We start from the raw sequence: 20,582 nt of genomic DNA on the forward strand, positions 1-20,582 counted from the left end.
TGCCAGTGTGTTGAAGGTAATTCATCTTCCTCCTTAAATGTGTAGAGCCCCCAACCCACCTTAAATGCGTCCTACCTTTCTGTTGCTATGGTGATAAACTCTGGAACCATCAGAAGGCCTTATTCTGCGTTTTCGTGATCGTTTAGATGTAAAAATACAGACTCTATCGTTTTATACAAAAATCACAAATGTCTGCATCATGTCACCTTTTTAGGCAAGTAAGCAATTTAACTAAAATAAAGGGTTTATCTATCTGCTCCAAGAGGGTTTGAAAGTAAACAGTGACATCTAGTGTTAAGATGCCGAACAACGCATTTCTTTTTTCTGTTTATTTTTCTGTGTTTAAGATGATTAGGGCCACTGAAAAAAATGTAAAAAAGTTAACTGATTTTTAAATTTTATTTCAGTTTCATATAGGAAAAAAGTCAGAAATCAGACTTTAATCTCAGAATTCTGACTTTTTTTCCCATATTAAACTGAAATAAAAATTTTAAATCAGTCAACTTTTTTTATTTTTTGAGTGGCCCTAATCCTCTTCTGTACATAACCACTGGTGGAACCTGAGAAATTTTTGTGTTGAAAAAAAAAAAAAAATGAGGTAAATATTACTAGATATACAGTTTAAGACACTGTATGTGTCTTAAACTCTGTTCAATCAATAAGCCGAGTTTAATTGTGCTATAAAAGTAAAAGAAAAATTACAAGGATGTAATGGTCAAACGAACAGGATTATAAATGCAATACAATGGTTAAGCTGAACATTATTTATCACCAGTCAGTGAAACTAAGGTCCAGTCCTGGCATGTTGAAGCAAATAGGCAGTTAAATTATAATTGCTTTTTTTTTTTTTCAGGAAACGTTATGTAAATTAGGGAACCAGTTAATTACAAACAAAGAGTAATTAGAAAACAATTTGATGAATTAAATTGGAAAAACCCATTATGGCTCGCTATGCAATCTTCCTGTATTTTAGACTGTTTTATTTTGTTAAAGACCAATCAGATTGCAAAGCAAATTGAAGACAAGATATAATTTATGTCACATTTATATCTCTTAAACATAAGTAAGCACCAATCGAGACTAAAGCGGTTTTCTGATTCTTCTCAAATTTCTCTCTTGAGAAAAAAGTCTCACAGTGAGCATTTTGAAAGTTCTCAAAATTCTCTCATATTTCTCTCTTTAACTGATCGCAGCTAAAAGAAAAATGATACATATTGTGCTGACTTTAAATATGTTTTAGTTTTATATCTTCATTTTGAAGCATTATTTTTGTTAGTCTGTGGTATTGCAGGGCTTAAGATAGAGGCCTTAATCTTTGGTGTGGCTGTTGCAGGTTCAGATCCTGGCTTGTAATGTAAACCCTTTGTTGCAAGTCTCTCTTTAATTCACCCAAAGTTCTTCTCAGCATACTCAAAAAAGAAATGCTACTACTGAAAAAGTCTCATTAGTTGATCTTATTTTAATTTCTTTAATTTTCCTTTAAAATACTCAACATTTAAACATTGTTTCTATTAAATTCATGAAGAGACATACCATTATGAACTGTAGCTTCTCAAGTACTGATTAAATGGTTTTCTCAACTCAATCTCTTTATGTCTTGGTAATGTGTTGTCTCTATTTAGCTTATCTCTTACTCCTGAGGGACTATACAACTATGAGACGTACAAAATGATATCGAGAGATGAGACTGAATAACAGATAAGCAACATATTTTTCCTATGGGAATGTCCATGGCATTTTAGTGAAGACAATACATGTTGTCATTTTCAATATTTGTTTATTCTTAACCTTGATAAGTACAATAACATAAGATTATCGCTGCTTTACCTAAAATCCACATGCACACAGATGAAGTGGACAACTGCAATTGTACACTTACTGAAAGCAACAAGGCCTTAAAGCTGAAGTATACCGTAGTTTGTGATATATTCCTTGCTGACTAAGTATCAGTTTTACCTATTTATGCCTTGGACCTACCCTGAAAACACACAGCTTAATCAGCCTTAGGGACTTCTTTCAGATCTAAAATATGTTTTGAAGTTGACAGTAGTTGTTGAACGACATAAAAGGTCTTTTAAAACCCTTACAGCACGGGGTGCAGACCAGGAAGTCATAATCTCACGCACCTCTCTGCAGCTTCTTTTCTTTTACCCATCCATTATCATCCAAACAGTGTCCTGCTCTTGGCTAAAATTAAATAAATTAGTAAATAATACTAAAGGAGAACATTATTATTATCTAATAAAAATTAACATGACTCAAATTAAGCCAACAATAAAACAATTAGATGTGGTTTGTTAAACATAATATCTCTCTAATGGACTTTTCTCCTGTATCTGTACTTGTTCTGTTAGATATCAGTGCTGGATATGATACAGTCGATTGCAACCTTAGAAAAGCTTTAACCTTTGGTAGGAATTAAGGGAACTGTATGAGGGTTGTTTAAATCTTATTTGTCTGACTGATTTCAGTGCTAGGGTCAGTCCTCTTTACTTTAAACATGCTCACAAATGGTAGTATTATCACACCACGTGCCCAAATTTCATCCTCTAGAGATCCTTGAGATGGGATGTGTTGCGAATCGGTGCTATATGAATAAACTGAACTGAATTGAATTGAAGTCTGTACACTGTAGGAGTGTGTAGCACTGTCACCTTGGAGCAAGAAGGTCCTGGGTCCGATTTATGTCTCTGTGTTGCCCTGCGATGGACTGCCAACATGTCCAGAGTGTACCCCACATTTCACTCATAGACTGCCAGATGGAGATAGGCACCAGCCCCACCGTAACCCTGACAGATTTAGTTGCAGAAGATGGATGGAAATGGATGAACTGAATAATAATATTTTGGAGTATTTGCCTGTTAAGCATAATTATATGACCAAACAGACCTAAACTTAGTGATTAACATGCAAATATCAGTGAGGTGTTTGTACAGTATAACATTTTTGCATTTTCACATGTTAATGCTACTAATTTTGAAACATATCATTATGTAATTTTATGTGTCAGATCAACACAAAAACATAATACTGCATCAAATTGACTCATGGTTTTCTCCCCGTCTGTTTTGATGCTTCCCTGCATCACAATGCATTGAAATGTTTTTTTAATCTTCTGGTTTCGGACATCTAGACACTGACAGTGTTGTCATATGTAAAAAAAGGAATAGCTCAGTATAATCAGAATGAAAAGCATCTCTACACAAAAAACTTCATATAATGTTAAAGACTAATGAAATTAAATCTTGACTTGGACTAGGCTATTTTAACATTGCAATATGATTTGAAATGTTAAAGGTCAACTTACAGATGTTTTCCACCTCTAACTGGTTTTCTGCCAGGATTGAGTTAGAATAACTCTGAGCTTTTGTTTAATCTATCTAGAGTAAGTTTTCCTAAACGTTTGCTTTGTCCACTTCAAGGCTTGTGGCAAACTACAAATCATATTTCCCATAGCTTTCTTTTCATATAGGCTTTCTTCTCTTTACAAGCAGCATTGTGAAGCCAGCATTTTGAAAAGCACTACTAGTACCATTCAGTTGATAAATTCTTCTACCTAAGCTACAGATCTCCGGATTCAAGGACTACTGGTCTCCATTTAGGAATAAAAATCTTTGTCCTAAGCTTATCAATTTTTGTGAATGGCCACTCGTGTGTTTTTTGCTTTTTTCAAGTGACAGGATGCACAATGTTCTGTCAGATACTCAAAGTTTATATTGTTTTATAACTCTTGCTGCTTTCAATTTCTCCAATTCATTAACCCTGCCTCCTGTGTTCCTCTAGAATCATTTTTTTTCTCCAGTCTTTTCTAAACCTCTAAGTCCTTCACACAACAGCTGTATTATATACACAGACAAAATTACACAGCAGTTGACAATGTAGAGCGATTAGGTGCTTTCTGAAGACAAGCGGTTAATCATGATTTTTCCAATAAATTATGTAATTTTGTTGTATGGAAAATGCATTCTCAGTAAAATTAATGTAAGCTTGCGGTTGAACAGGGAGGAAATTAAAAGTAGGGATATTTTCTCAGGTGATGTGATTTCATCAAGCAAAAAGCTTCAGGTTATCAAGCCTGTAAACCAGTTATGAGTAAACATCCCCCTCTGTTGGTGACAGTATATCACTATAAACCACACAGACTGTATGCTTTTATTTAGCCTAACAGAGACAGACACTTTTTCAGTTTTTAAATGGCAGAGAAAGTTTGCTGTAATCATTTGCCTGTTTACAGTGAAGCACGCAATTACACACAAAGCGGCTGATTTTTGTAATTCAGCCCAGATGTTGCGAGTTGTAACTTAAGACCTGACAACTGTCTCCTGTCCCCTGTCATTTGTGTTACTCCAGTAGATTGCTGAAGAAACATTGAGACTTCTCCATTTCTAGTCTTCAGCCCCAGAGGAAGCCTAGGGGACAGCGCTCCCTGCAGAGGTACCAGATGTGCGCTGTTATGGAGAGCTTGGAGAGAGGGGCCTTTTGTGAGGCATCAGATAAGCCCTGTTCCCAAAGCCGGGTTGGATCAAGTATCACCAGTGGGTCTACGAGGGGGCGAAACCGAAGCCCTCAGCAGTGGATCAGGTTTCTGTTTATACGAGCGTGGTCTCTGGACTTCTCCAAGCACAGCAGACACAGAGAGGCAGGAGAGAGGCAGGGAGAAAAAGGGATTGCTGTCCTGCAATTGTTTACCTGTCTGTTTCTGTGCATGAGGTTTAGCGATCTGCTGGAAGTATTGCAAGATGAGGGCTTTTGGTGTAACAGTTGAACTTTTCTAACCCATTGAAATGTCCCTTGAGTGTCATCAGCTGTGTTTAAACATGATACAGTAATAAATTCACTGGCCTTGCTTTAAGAATAACCGAACAAGTAATGTTTATGCTGAAAGCCTCAGTTTGCACACAGAGACAGGGGAACACACCTTCCTGGCTGTTTAAACTCTGGCCTGAGGCATGTGTCCTCAAGGCTGCTTGACTTGAGCCAGTTGTGGACCTTTCAGATGTGTTTAGTGTAGTGTGTACACACTGGTTCAACACACAGAGCCCTGATCAAACAAATGCCATCTGAGAAAGCTCCGAACCCTGTGCCATGGATATCATTTAACTCACAGGCCCCTTTTCATCTCTTTATTTTAAGACAAGAGCGTTCAGACAGACAGTGTTTGCACTGTGTCCCCTCAGATAAAACACAGTCTTTGCATTCCTTATGAAATGTATCTGTTGAGATTTAGGAGGGGTGGGCGCCAGGTGTTGGGTTACATCAAATCAGAGGGCCATGGACTGATGGAGCCGGCAGTCAAATGAGCCGCCTTTCATAATAAAAGCGGCGGGTGGGTTAGGCATGTTGGTGAGAGGCACCTATCTTTGCTAGTTATCAATGCATGTTTACATGCAGGTGTCAAACAAATGAAGAAACAATATAATAAAAAATGTAGTAACTGTCTCTGCATTGAAAACCCGGAGATCAAGGAGAGCAAAAAGCCTTTTAATGCTTTTTGAGATTGTAAAAAGATGCCTTATCTCATATCTCATCAGTAACCTATTGTATTCAACTGTAGAACAAGAAATCTAGGTTTTTAAGAAAAAAATGCTTTCATCATGTCATTTTGAAAGGAGATTTTATGTTGTTCATCAAAAAGAGAACCTTTTATTATGGATGTTTTTTTTTTCTTTTAATTTTCTTTTGTTTCTATTATTAAACAAAATCCGAAGATTATTCTTATATTATGAAAAAGAGTAGATAATATAGCAAACTCTGAAGTCTTGAGTTATCTCAGTAGCCCAAAAACACCATACCTTGTATTATTTTACAATTTAAAAATACTATATAACTTATTTATTTATTTATACACTGTATTTTTTTCTTATTGTTTATTGTGGTACCCCCTAAACAAATCAAATCCCAGGTGCATTTATAGTTAACATATCTAGCAAACCCATTCGCCTTTGTATTATTTAATCTTAGTTTAAATCTTTTTTTTCCAAAAGCTTCTGGGCTTTTTTAGAGAACATCAGTGAAAAGAGATATGCCAGGCAGGTCAGTGATATAGTTATGGAGAAGTTTAAAGGATGAGTGAAATTTAGCATAATATTCCAGGCTATATTTAAAAGAACTGACAGGCTGAGAAAAGTTGCATTATTTAAAAAGGCAGCTGAGCTGCAGATAACCATTTCTCGAATCCAAGCCAAACAACTATTTGTTATAAACTGCACAGATCTGTTGAAAACAGTCATATTTGCACTGTGCCTTTTAGACCAGACAACAAAAATGTGAAATACTTTTTTTCCTGATGATTTGGGCCTATGAGCCAAACACTTTCAGTGCTGGAAAATTATCACCCTGTGTCTAATCATCAACATAGCACCCCAACCATGACAGCATCATACTGTAACAATGCTTTTCTTCAGCTGGGATACCAGTGATCATCCAAGTTTAGTAAAAGATCGATGAAAATCCAGAAGAAAAATGTTTTAGAGATTGCAAAAGACCAGGAAAGAGGTTTACCTTTTTGGCAGGATGACACCTTGACATAAGCTACAGTGGAATGGTTCAGATTGATGTTTATAATTTATTGCAATGAATAAGCATACATTTAGACCTTAATCTGACTGGAAAACTTGTGGCAAGACTTGAAAATGGATGAGTTAGACTGAAGTACATAAAAGACATGCAGCTGTTAGTATTAACTCAGGGAGCCAAGTGAAGCCATGTTAACTTCTTTTTATTAAAGCTTTCATACCACCACAGATGATTGATAAGCTGAACAAATAAGAATTACAGGTCTCTCATGCTTAATCGGAATTGACAAAAGATAAGTTTTGCTGTCAGTTTTCAAAAACACAATTAACCAGTCAGTCTGTGAACTGGCAGTAATTTCAAAATGTCTTGGAGCTGCTAAGGAAAAGGCCTATTCTCTTCTTCTCCATATCATGGGCACATTCAAAAGAAGCATTGACCTGCATTGTCAGAAGGGTAATGTAATTGGAAATGGTCAAATAGGGAGAGGGAAAATTGTCTTGATATTTAGGAACAAATAAAAGATTCTTCTATGGAGCTCTTAAATGAACTGGAATTATGAATGAGTTATCAGCATGCTCTGATTAATTAAAAGGTGCAGCTAAATTCTGCAGCAGGTAAAACTATCCTGGAGATAAGAAAGCAAATGCAAACCACAGTTTATAGACATTTATTTGTAATCAAATTGAAAACTATTCAAGATTCTCATTCCACTTCAAAATGATGCACAGCTTTTTTTTTTTTATGAGAAATGATCATTGTTTTTGTAAATCCCAATGAAATACAACATTGAATCTTAGACTTAAAATACTTAAACTATAGTTTAAATCGGTTTTTATGCAGCATGTTGTCTGTATTTAAATATTAAATACCCTAAAATATAATATAATGTGATCTAAATAAAATATGATACATTTCTTCTTCAAAAGACACAAAAATACAACTTCAGTCTTTCGTTTTAGTGCACTGCATTCACCTGTCGTTCTCGTAAGTAGTCTATTTTGAAAGTTTTAACAGGAAGGTGCGTGTTGTGCATCAGTTGCAACTTGATAGCTGTGGAGAGAGGAGAGGGGCTTGTTAAACGGCGGAGCCTCCAAAGAGGGGACTACACACGCATGTTCAGTGCGACTCGTATGGAGAGGAGCTCTATACAAGAAAGGCAGACGTCCGGGGAATGACAGCCACTGTCAACTGGACTGACGGATTCCACCTCTGACTCTGCGACTAAAACTTCCCACTCAGCTGACAGGCGAGTCACAGATCCGGGTTGGATCCAACCAGAGCGGTACTACAGTATGCCCGAGATGGAGAAAGGCAGACCTCCAGAAAATAAACGCAGCAGGAAACCAGCGCACCCAGTAAAGAGGGAGATCAACCAGGAGATGAAGGTAGGAATGAGTGAAAAGTCTGGCATCGTCTTTTACGCACAGTGCGCAAAGTGCGCACAAATCAATGTTTGGAATAATCTAGACACAGACCGCTCACTCTTATTTTTTATTTTATTGAAAGCCAAAAATCATCAGATCATTTCTCAAATTTTGCTAATTTTAAGTTCTACTTGGGTTATATATATGTAACGTAAATACAATGTTTAACAAAAATAAAACCCCTACTTTAAATAAACTTTATATATTCTTGTTAAATATATTAGTATTCGCTTTAAAAGAAAGGAATAAGCTGACACTTGGTCTAGTGACGCTATGGTGGGCCAGCTGTGGCCGGACGCGTCCTCCCCAATGTCCAGAGGAGATCCAGATGTGCGTCACTTCTTCCTCGCTCCCTGCGGTTCGCTCAATCGCTGCACCACAGAGACTCATGAGAAAGACGGGGAGAGAGGGGAGGGCAGACGTGCTCCTTAAATAGCCTTCTGCAGCCTTTTAATGGGAAAACTCTTCAGAGCTGTCGTACAATTGTAATGATGCAAACATGCATGGTGACCCGCACCTCAAACACACCCACACATACACAAGGCGTTAGGAATCTCTCATCAGGGTCCTTGGTTAAATCACAGTAACAGACACGATTCCCTCCCATCATTATGAGCCCCTTGCATGGAAACCAATCCCAGGATTGTGTGCTTTGTTTGGGTTTGGACTCTGGCTATTTGAGACTCTTGACTGTGCTTTTAAAATGATATTTGAGGATCCTTGATGCCTGAGCAAGAAAAGGCAAGACGTCTTCCTAGGGCAGGAAGTGGCCTTCTTTAGAGAGAAATCCTGCTGTTTTTGTGCGTAAGTGGTTTGGATTGCAGCGTTTGATATCCACAGAAGGTGTATTGTTACATCTTAACTAATTTTAATCAAAACACTTGAAACAGTATCCCTCTCAGTCTGATGTAAGCATGCCTGGGCTGGATCTCTGGGTTGGCCCAGTTTGTTGCCTTTGGCTTGCAGCTTTCTCTCTCTCTCTGGTTTGGGATATGGCTTGTCACTCTCACAAAGCAGATGTTTGTCCAAACTGCCAAAAAGAAACAAAAACAACATTGTGGGAAGTTGAAGGAGGGGAAAAAGAAAACTCTGTTTTCAATACAAGAAAAAAAGTGAAAGTGACACCACTACACACATATATATATATATATATATATATATATATATATATATATATATATATATATATATATATATATATATATATATATATATATATATATATATATATATATATATATATATATATATATATATATATATATTTGAACAGTTAGAGAAACTGATTTCTAGTTCAACTGAGGTCTCTCCCAATGTTTTCTTTGTAATTCATCTGTTTCAACACCACATTCGGACCCCACTCCCTCCACGTCAGAGCCTGATTCGCAGGCACCAGACATTGGATCCTTGACTTTAATCATCGTTAGGCATATTTAGCGGTATGTGATACGGCCGCTTCTACTCACTCACCCACTCATACAGACACACTCCCAGAACAGACAGAGCTAGAAAGTGAGCAGGCAAATAGGGAGAGATCCATTTCTGTTGGAGGCCCCGGGTTGCGGAGCAGAGGTCGGAGCGAGGAAAGAATGTGCAGTCAGTACTACAAGCGCTGCAACACCACAGCATACTGGCTGAGCTGGAAAAGGGTCTGAAACCCGAGAGGCAGCACCGTGTCGAGTGTCAGGCCTGGAAGGTGCCGGGATGTAGAGGGGAGGACAGGGCAGGGGCGAATGATGGGAGGAAGAAAAAATTAAAAGAGGCAAAATGAGAGGTAGCGAATCGCTGGAGTAGGAGAGGTGGAGTTGTGGAAATTAGAAAGAGAAGAGGAGAGGAGCATTTCCGAGAACCGTGGGACCTCAATGTGGTGTTAGGTGTCCCGCCCTGATTTCTGCCAGTTCCGGATCGGGTTTCTTCTCCAATCCGGCTCCGGTAAAGCCACAGAGAGAGGTGGGTGGATAAAAACTGAGACCTGTATGTCTTTTTTTTTTTAACCAATATTTTTTCATCTGTTCACAATAATAAAGAAAAAAGCTGAGATCACACGTCTAATTTTTGTAGGACAATATTCCTGTCTCTTGTTTTAATAAAAGAAATAAACAAAGGATGATTCATAGATTTCACACTGGTGTTGGGTTATAAACCTTTCCGTCTCAGATTAAGCAAAGCTAAACAGTTGAATACATCATGGAAAAAGAGTCACACTGTACTCCACTATGCCCCTATTCATTTCTCGCAACAGGACCAGGACTGAGAAAGAATCCCTCTCTTTCTCAGACTGAGTAGCTCTGATTATGTTTACCATAGGATGAAAACTTCCAGTAATAACCCCAAGATGCATATTCACAATTTCCTATTCCTTGACTTGACATTACGTGGAATTCTAACTCCTGTTACTTTTCATTTCTGGCAGACATTTGCAGAGAGCACCATGAATGAGCTCCTGGGTTGGTACGGCTATGACAAGGTGGACCTCCGAGAGTCTGAGGCCAATGAGATCAGAAACTACAGGGAGAGGCGACAGCATGTGTCTGTGCTAAAAGGTAAGGGGGGACAGGTGGCGACAGGTCACTGTTTAGAGCAGCACTACGTTAACAGGTTTAGCAGGTTTTAATGCAGACCTTGAGTCACTGCAAGACATCATCTCCTGTGGCTGCATGTCCTCAAGTTACATTAAACCAGATGTGCCTGTTGTTCGCTCAGAACTTATTATTGTGTCGCATAAAGCATTAGTGTGGTTTCATGTTGATATATTATCTTACAAAGCCAGATTACTGTTGCATTCCTTAGCTTTCTGTCTATCTTACAGAAAACTCATTGCCAAAACCCAAAAGCCTGGACGCCAAAGTCAGCCACTCAGTCTTGGCCATGAAAAGTGTAGAGAGGGACCCCTCCAGCATCCCTTCCTCCTCACAATCCTCTTCTTCAACATGCTCTATCCTGACCACCCCGAAGGAGCACAAGAATGCCCCTGTCATCGTCCCTCTCATAAAGCCATCAGCAGGTATGAAAGGTCTTCTGCAGGAATAAGGAACCTAATGTGCCCTGTTAATCCTTCACATTAAAATATGTCTTTGGTTTACAAGCATAGCACACCAGAGCTGATAATCCATGATCTTTACTTTATGTGCTGAAAGGCCAGAGTGTAAGATCATCTGTAGGCGATGGAAGAGGTATGAGTTTCAGTTCATTGCTGAGAAGTAACTGAAGCTCTGGAGAAAGTAAGGAGCTGCTGCAGTTACATGACATGTGTGTTTATCCTTCAGTTACACGCTGCTTATCACTCGGTTTAAGCTCCTTAACACCAAATGGGATATTTTTAGTGAAATACCAACAAAACCATGAGTAAGGATTTAAATGCACTAATAAAAAAATGCCTTTCATGCTTTGTAAAAATTATAGCAATATGAGGATTTGTGGATTACCGTATTTTTCACTTCCTACATGTGCGACAAAGCATTCGCTCTGAAAGAGGATTTCATCAAGAAAAACACAAAAATATTTTGATTTATATTTTAAAATATTACTTTAATACTTTATCTAATGTAAGAATTTAGCATGATTAACCTGGTTAGCTTTAATAACAATAAACAACAGTTTCTGTGTGAAATCCCTGTAGAGAATTGCAACCCTTACCTTAAATCTCAGATATCCAAAAGTCTTCCATGATGTCTGAATCCATCCTGTTCCAATTACAGACTAAAGTGGAAAGTTGAAAGAAACAACAAAATAATTTCTTAATGTTGCCTTTTACTTATTTAACAAAATGTCCCCAGGTAGGAGTGGACATCCGGTGACAGACGGCTCCTTGAGCTGGAAAAACAAAAACAAAAAATGTTGGTAAGAAACCAAAACCAAAGAAGAAACAAAAATAAGAAAACAATAAGCAAAATTGAAATAGAAAAATACAAATTTTAAGAAGCACAGATCAAAGTCTGCCTTTCTGTTCTACGCAGAGGGTGGAATAAATTAATGAGCTGCATTTGAAGGAAATATAGTTATGTTCTATGTTGCTCTTAAGAATACATCCTCTTGCCTCTTTTGAAACACTTCTTATTTTTTCGTTTATTTCCTTCAGAAAATAATGCCACTTGGGAGGCTATCCATATATCAGTAGTTAAGCATGGTGTATGTACTATTTTAAAAAGGACAGATTTCTGAGTTTCCGGCTGCGTGGTAAAGATGAGGAAGATTTCCAATTCTGGTTAGAAGTCAGTGTCTCAGTGGATTCACCAGAAGTCACTTCTGCATTTATAAGAGTCTTTATCACGTATAGCAATATATTGTTTATATTGTATAAATATGCAAAACAACTGGGCAATACAATTAAAGTCAGAGAAATATAAGTTGATATTTGTTGGTTAAAATACAATTTATGTACAACATGTCTTATTTTTTTCTTGTTTTAACTGTGTTTACTTTTTATCTTAAGGGCTGTCATTTTCCTGATGAAAATCTGCTATGTTGACTTACAGCAGCTCAATATAATAAAACACAACAGCTTTGCTATAACTCAGTCTCCAATCTATTGTGGTGGATTCCCACACTGTTTATTGTCTAATTCAATCAAATTTCATGCAAGAAAGCAGGCTTGAATTGCAGAAGATTACCCTTTTTTACTTAAAAATTCAGAACCAAAACAATAAAACTGCAGCCAATAGCCACTGAACTCTGGCTGTAGCAGCCTGAATATGACGAAAAGTTTCCTTTTATAGAGATTTTTACATCTCTGTACTTCCTCTTAATTTTAAATACCTCTTACTACAAGAAATAGTTAATTTGGGTATTTTCCTATAGTAGAACCTTCCATGTTTAGTGTTTTGTTTTAAGCATCACCTGGTAGCACTTAGTAAATATGTTGCCTTCACTAATTTAAAAAAGATTTGACTTTTTATTTTCAGACTTTTCAATAACTAGTCATGAGAATTTCTTTGTCCATTTCTTGTTATCAGATATTAGAAGCAATTTTCTTTTTTAGTTAAAGCAATATAAATTTTAGCATAAAAGCAGATTAATAACATTAAATTCAGAGATTATTATTAAACTGATGTTGTGTTTATCACATTTAAAGATCCAAAAACCCTATGAATTCTTGTGACTCATAATGTCCCTGTTAAAGGCACATATGATCCAAAACCTTGGTTTTAACCTGAAAGATCTATGAGGGAGAATCTCAGATGAGTATATGCTCTTTCCAATTCTTTGGATACATGAGTTATAGTATTCACCTTACATTGATGAAAATTACCTCAGTTAAAGCTGACAGTCAGAATTCATCATTGATTGCTAGATAGTTTAGTCAAAACATAATATCACTGTCCATGTGGTTCCTCACTGCACCAAACCTGCATAAATCCCAGCTGACAATTAGGTGAAGCACAGATGTAACAGGATCCCTGGACTCTTGATAAAATACAAGCCAGAGACACCTTCAATTAATTCATTGCTGGATACATCGCCAGAAACCTTGGAGCACATCCAGTTCTAAGTAAATGATCTGTGATTCTCCTCCATGTCTAACATATTTAGATTTTCAATAGGCTCTGAGGAAATGAAACAGTCTTTATACTTCTGTCTGTGCAGAATTATGGCAGTGTGGATACAGTTTTTGCACTAAAGTGTGCACACATAAATTTGCAAAGTTTAAGCAATGATTACTCTGCTTTTTCTCTCTCTCTCTCTGCAGTGGAAGATGTACAGAATGTGCAAATAGTATGTGTTTGGTGCCAGAAGGAGGGGGTAAAGCGCTACTCACTGTGTATGGGCTCAGAGCTAAAGAGCTTCTGCAGTGAGAAGTGTTTTGCTGCTTGCAGACGGGCTTACTTCAAGCGCAACAAGGTTAGTATTGAACATAAAGAACCTGTAGATCTACATGCTGATGAATTAATGTATAGCGCCATCACAGACAATCTTTTATACGTACCATAGCATAAATGGACAGGGATATTAAGTATTGGATAAGTTCTTGCAGATCACAGACTTTCTGCAACATATCTATCTGATCTTTAGAAGTCATAAGTGAATAGTTCATTTTAAAGGATCTTTTTGAGGACTGGTTGGAGGGAGGTCAAACTTTGCACAGGAGACTTCGTATCAGTTTCAAGTTAATGCAGAAGGGGCTGGTCATTAAGTGTTTTTGGTCCTGAGGACAAGAGAGCTGGAGCTTTAGAGAACCCTGTTGCACATAGACACTTTCCCCCTTTTCTTAAGAGATTAAATTGGAGAATGATCTATTAATGCATAATGTTTCATCTCCAGTGTTTTTTGACAAAACCAATAAACAACGTAAGGCTAGCAGAGTCATTACAACAAGCTGTTTAGTTTTTTGTTGTTTTTTTTTGAGGCAAGGGGGGAAAGCATTTCTGTTGGCGTGTTGCTGCTTGTCTGAGAGGAAGGCCAGAAGGCCTGGGGCGAGGTGTCCACTTTCAGTGCATACCTTACCTTCAGCTGCCTCATGTTTCGTAACTCAACACGACTCTTTGGGTCACAGAGATGGGGGAGCACTCAGATCCTCGGTAGATCACCTTACATGAATCAGGAGGAATTTCCTTATATCGGTACAGTCACACGCATGAAAAATTAAACGATACATTGTCTGGAATATGTACCAGCATAATAGATTGACACTGTTACTCTTTAAATGACCTTTGTATTGTGGTCCTATGCACAAACCTATTGCAACTTCATAAAGAGGTGATGTAAGAAGCTTAAATATGGTGTTTTGACCTTAGAGTGATTACGGTGCAGCCTTTGCAAATGTGATCATAATTATTTCCAGTGGAATTTCATGTCCTTTGTTTCTCCTTGTCAGGCCAGGGATGAAGACCTCCATGTTGAGACATCCCCTCAGCACCCCCATCCAGAGGACTCACCCAGATTAGTGTTGAAGATAAACACTAATGTCAGAGTAAGGGGAAATTATTAGTGCTTTCTTTAATATTAATTGCAAATTATTGATAGGTATTCTGTGTGACATGCAGGAAAAAAAACCAGAAATGCAGCTACATCCTTTGCTCTGAAAGTTTTTAAATGTTCAAGGCAAAATATTTAATTGACCCCCCGTAGTCTCTCTCACCTGTACCACAGGTCTGTGACTGGTGCAAACATGTTCGCCACACAAAAGAGTACCTGGACTTTGGATCTGGTGAGGAGCGTCTTCAGTTTTGCAGCATCAAATGTCTCAACCAGTACAAGATGGATGTTTTCTATCGAGAAGCCCGCGCAGCTCTCACCAGCACTAGTTCCAGTCCAAACAGAACCAGCCAGGATGTGAGAGTAGACAGCAGCATATCAGCTCAAAACCTACTTACTCCTGAGTCCTGGAACAGCAGCACCAGCACTACAGGGGAAGCACGCAATCAAAACCTCTCACCCAATGGGCCGGCGCTTATCCATGGACCATTGAAGTCTACATCTGTGTCATCCTCAGATGTACCATCATCTTCCTCTTCATCTTTAAAGGTCACAGTTTCAGGGCTTAAGAACATGGAGAGATCCATTCAGCCATCCCTACCTACTATGGATGTCCCATCTCATCCATCTCCTATTCCTCCTCCACCTCCTCTTCGTCCCTCTCTGGATCAAAAGCCATTACCTCAACTCCCTATTCCCTTCATCAGACCCCCTCTTCATGCTCAGGGACTAAAAAGTCCCCTTGCCAATCCCCCCAGACATGTTGGTCCCCCTTCCAGTCCTATCCACAGACCCCCACATTCTCCTCTTCTGCAGCCCCCCACCTCTTCTTCAATGAATCCCCCAGGATTTGTGCATCCTTTCCCTGGAGCCTATTTCCCTGGATTACACTCACCTCCTCTAAACTTAATGCCAAGAGGACCTGTCCCAGTCCCTCCAATAATGAACTATGGTATCCCCTCTTTTAGTCCTCTTTTACCCCATCCCACTGTCCTGGTGCCTTATCCTATTATTGTTCCATTACCTGTCCCCATACCTATTCCAATTCCCATTCCAGTCCCTCCTAAAGCCGCTGTTGAAATGCCAAATCATGGTGGAGTTATCCAACCTGTGCCAGAAGGTGTAGATAGGGGTAGATCTAGGACTACTAAGTCTGCATCTCCTGAAATATCTGAAGATGTAAGCAGAGTGGAGGTAAAACAAATAGAGGCGAACATTTCCCAAAGCATGACCTCACCAACTGAACCCAGCCCAAAGGACATAGATTGGGTTAAATCAGAAAGGCAGTTTTTGTCTCCGTTAACAACACCACAAACCAAAACACCCTCCCCCAAATCACAATGTACTGAATTACCCTGCCCAACCAAAACCTCTGAGAGACTGATAGACTATAAAAACATACATCAGCAGACAGAGCGCCAAGTCATTCAAAGGGTTCTCCAGAGGACCCAAGTGAAGTTAGAGCCTAATGCCAATGGAATGGTGGATCCCACAGCACTGGTAGAGTCTGGACCTAGTCAGTTTAACAGATCAGGCTTCCATAATATCATCAGACCAAACCTTAATCTTTCACAGTCACCTTCTGATGACTTCCCAACACCCGATCCCCTTACTCCTCCTTCAAACAGTCCATCTAGCCCCATGGAGAGCAGCCATTCACATAATACCAAGTCCTCTACCCAGGACCATCCCCAAAATGGTACATTATCCTCCCCTAAACCGTCAAGTTTGGACACCTCAGTACCCCAGAAGTTACCAGCAACAATCCAGGATCCTGCACTTAGTGAACTTGAAGCTATCAAAGAAAACAAGTGTTCTGTTGTAAGCAGAGTGCTGGTTGAAAGTCCAGTTGTTCAGTTAGAAGGACCCTTGACAGTAAGTGGGGGAGTAGGGGAGGATTCCCATGTTCCAGATGAGGACCACGCTTATGCCCTTCCCACAGTACCAAAGACAGGTGGGACCACACCCCCATTACTCTTACCCAAGCTCAGGGACAAAGTTAGCTTGCGGAGTCCTGCTAATATGCCCACCGCAGTGGAGATGGAGCCAGCCCTGAAGAGGCGATGCCTTAGGATCCGAGATCAGAATAAATAGAGAAAAGAGGTGAGTATTTCTGCTGGAATATGACAAAGGGCATTGTTACCTTGTTGCCTAGTGTTACCATAAACTGTCTCTTAATAAATTTGTAGTATTTTCTAGCTTTAACTGCAATCTTCAATTTATTGGCACTTACTGATAAACAGGTGTTGCCTTACATGTTGCAAGAAAATTTTAAATTTTTGAACTTATTTTTAAGGTTTCTAACACAATACAAATAAAATAAAATTGTGCATTTTTTTAGAAGTAGTTTGAATACAAAAGAAAAAACGTTTTTGTCCCTATTTGTGCATCAGTCCGTGACCATGTTAACCTTTACTAACCTTTATCAGTTTCTTTAAACACAAACTACAAGCTCTTAGCTGATGCATATCAAAACTAAATATGAAAGGAATTACTAGTTCAAATCAACTTAAAGAATAGAAAATAAAAATAGATTTTTCAGTAATTGACCTGTTGTAACAGCTCAGAGCCAGGTACGAAAAAACGCTGAATTCCAATCAATGGCCAAATAATTATTGCATCTCTTATAGGCTAATTTAAATTCACAAGCATGATTAGTAAAAGAAAAACAAACATTGTTATTCTAAAACATATATCGCTGAGTTGTGCAAAAATGTATTTGCATTTGCAGATTCCCACATACATAGGGCAGGATTAATCACAGCTCTCATATTGTGCACATGGTCACTAAACAGTATGGCGCCAACCAGAGAGAATCCCGGTAACCTGGCACCTTTCCGTGGGCTAAGGTTACAGCAGATAGAGGAGGTGGAGGGCACAAGCAGTGAGAGTGACTTTGAAAGGCGATCACTTCACCACAGCCTGACAGTCACAATGCTGTGTTTGCAAGGCTGCCTGCATCATAGATTTGCTTTTGCTTGAGGATATGACTATTGAAGATAATGAGAAAACATTTAGGCTTAAATCAAACAAGGGTATGCCTTAATCCGGAGCATTTTGCAACTTTATGCAACAAAAAATTTTTAATTCATTGTAACTGCTTATACAAAACAGTTTTTAAAACTTTTTCAGAAATAACCTTCAGTTCAGAGGGAATTCGAAGTGATGTTCCATTAAAAGGTGTTAGAGGTCTTGGCATCTTTATTTAGCACAAATTTATCAGTGGTATTTTGGAGACTTAAGCTAATAGTTTGACAGAAATTAAAACAATGATAGGCTTCCACTATTTTGAAGCAGCTCAAGAAACATCAAACAGTTTTGTGTGAATACACTTTTATTAAACTTTAAACTGTTTATTTACCTTTATAACCTTTTTACTACACCACTAACTTAAAAGTTTATTGGACAGCTTTAGACGTTTCATTCTTAAAATATATGTTTTGCACTGGAAAATCTTGAATGGAGCATTGCCTTATATCCCTATTTTCCATTTAAATAATCACTGATCTCAGTCTGAATAACTCTTCAATGCAAAGAGACCGTTTAAAGGGTATAAAATAGCATTTGAAAAAAATTAATCGTGTCATCTTCAATATAAGAGTTTTCTAGAGCGTCTATGATTAATTCTGATCTTTGTTCAGACAACTTGCTTTAGCTGTCTGGCTGATTCTACTACCTCCTGAAATGCTCCTTTAAGTGTGAACTTCAAATTGGTATAAAGATTTTTATGAGGCCTCTCTATAGGCTGTGGTGGGAGACTGTGAGGTGCTGGGAATATCAGTTATTGTCTGAAGTTGTGGTAGAGCTAAGCACTTCTTTAGAAAGAACAGAGACTGATGTAGAGGCCTCAGTATTTGCATACCATGGCTGTCTGGCCATGTTTTATATTTTCCCATGTATACAGTATATTTGTGCCCTACTCTTGGTTTTTAATACAGTTTCTGCATCATCTCTCAATGTTTTTCCCCAAAAGACATTGTTTCGTTAGAATTTGGCAGGGGAGTGTTCCTACTTTGAACCAATCAAAGGGTCATCTTGATTTCACTCGCTTGTCCAAATAGCTGTAACTCTACCCATTATCCTTACCCGCCTGTATCTCAGCATAACAAGATCATGTTTCTGGTTTACTGTATGTGCCGAGATTAATCCACTGATATCACAGAGATGGCTTCGATTTCAACCTGCCTGTTTTTCTCCTCATATTATTTTCCAAAGGCCAGGGGTCGTGTTAGTGATTGTGTTTGAATGTGACAGCTGCTAAATAGAGAAAGAACAACATGAATCTAGGAGCACAGGTTTTAAATGACTGTGTGGCAGCATTATTCCACTAAGTTTCTAAAAAATTGCCTTGCAAGACATTCATTCTCTTTACAACTATTAATTTAATTGTACTTTATTGAGATATTATGTGGAAGACCAACTTTTTTCTCCAATATATTCTATTGAATTTTCTCTCTCTTGATACAACAAAACTTGCAGACAACAAACTTAACCTTTTAACATGTACTTACATTCACTCATGCATTCACCATTTAAACCTGCATTTGTCTAGTTCCAAAAATATACAAAGCCCTTTAGATTAAGGCAGAGACATAAAAAAAGGAGCAATATATGAATAAAAACTGTAGTCAAGACATCCATTCAAAACTCCCATCAATAAGCTCCACTTTCAGTCCCTACAATCCTCATATATGGCTCCCATAGATTCTCAAAGTCTTATTGTTTGCCCTTGGCAATGTATCTTAGTTTTTCCAGTCCGGGTGAGCTTGCAACTTCTTTTCTCCAGAGTCCCATGGAAGGGGCTTCCATGCTACTCCAGCCTAGTGCAACAGATCTTCTGGCTTGAAGAAGTCCGTAGTCTATCAATCTAGTTATCCTCTACAAATGTTTAAATTCTATTGGATATATTCCTAGAACACAGATTTTAACCTCTAATGGGACTTTTACATTAAGCAAAATCAGATAGACACCTAATAACATCCTTTAAAAACTATGGAAGACCAACTTAAAGTTGCATAAAGGTTTTAACATAAAAGAGTGTGTTTTTACCTTTTTTCCTCCCAAATACCATTATGGTATAAATTTAGCAATGCATCACCGAGACAATTATCATAAAACACGGTGGTAGAAGCAGCATGCGCTGGAAACTGGCTACTTTTTTGGCCTTAATATGAAACTGCTTATGGGGAGGGAAATTGCTGATGCTGATGCATGGCGGTGACAGTATCATGGTGTGGATGGGCTCGCTTTCAGCAGAAAGAAGGAAGCTAGTCAGCGTTGAAGAGAAGATGGGTGCAAATCCTACAAGAAATTAAATTATTTGAATTATTTCCCTCCCATTTTACAGTCATACACTTCTTAATTTCTGTCCAATAAATAAAATTGGATAAAGTGTATGGCTATAATGTGAGTAAATTTGAAAAACTTAATAGCACTTAAATACTTTGATAAGGCATTTAATGCTAACTAGTATATTGGAAATATCAATGTTCTGCCTTATATGATCCAAAAAAATTCATGTCTTTTTTTGAATGTATTGGCTATGGTTTGTGGATGACTTAAGGTTGCCACCTCTGTCCTCTCAGATAAACACTGCTGTCCCCCTTCATTGTCCCAACTGTAAAAGGTATTTTTAAATAAACACCCACTCTGACATAAGTCAGCAGCCAACTGGAGGATTTCACTTCACCAGAAAGCCATCCCCCCCCCCCCCTTTTCATCTCATTTTGC

General features: G+C 38.3%; 1 protein-coding gene across 3 annotated transcripts; it reads left to right on the forward strand.

Moving 5' to 3' along the window:
• The first annotated feature begins 7,567 nt into the window (after positions 1 to 7,567).
• On the forward strand, positions 7,568 to 19,456 carry LOC119779146 (sine oculis-binding protein homolog). Of its 3 annotated transcripts, none has more exons than XM_038278683.1 (6): positions 7,568 to 7,901; positions 10,354 to 10,483; positions 10,750 to 10,944; positions 13,627 to 13,778; positions 14,752 to 14,847; positions 15,006 to 19,456. In XM_038278683.1, the coding sequence occupies exons 1-6, from the start codon at positions 7,809 to 7,811 to the stop codon at positions 16,944 to 16,946; spliced, it is 2,607 nt and encodes an 868-aa protein (XP_038134611.1). In that variant the 5' UTR covers positions 7,568 to 7,808; the 3' UTR covers positions 16,947 to 19,456. The 3 variants fall into 3 exon arrangements, with proteins under 3 accessions (XP_038134611.1, XP_038134612.1, XP_038134613.1); XM_038278684.1 differs by having other exon boundaries at positions 15,027 to 19,456; XM_038278685.1 differs by lacking the exon at positions 7,568 to 7,901 and adding an exon at positions 9,366 to 9,890.
• The last annotated feature ends 1,126 nt before the right edge of the window (positions 19,457 to 20,582 follow it).

The sequence above is a fragment of the Cyprinodon tularosa genome, unplaced genomic scaffold, assembly GCF_016077235.1.
Source record: "Cyprinodon tularosa strain WSP-4 unplaced genomic scaffold, ASM1607723v1 ctg143, whole genome shotgun sequence".
NCBI lineage: Eukaryota > Metazoa > Chordata > Actinopteri > Cyprinodontiformes > Cyprinodontidae > Cyprinodon > Cyprinodon tularosa.

Bases quoted from the DNA above. Each gene is read 5' to 3' on its own strand.
- LOC119779146 (XM_038278683.1), top strand. From the start codon at position 7,809: ATGCCCGAGATGGAGAAAGGCAGACCTCCAGAAAATAAACGCAGCAGG. The intron at 7,902-10,353 runs GTAGGAATGAGT...CATTTCTGGCAG, and splicing joins AGATCAACCAGGAGATGAAG to ACATTTGCAGAGAGCACCAT. The intron at 13,779-14,751 runs GTTAGTATTGAA...TCTCCTTGTCAG, and splicing joins CTTACTTCAAGCGCAACAAG to GCCAGGGATGAAGACCTCCA.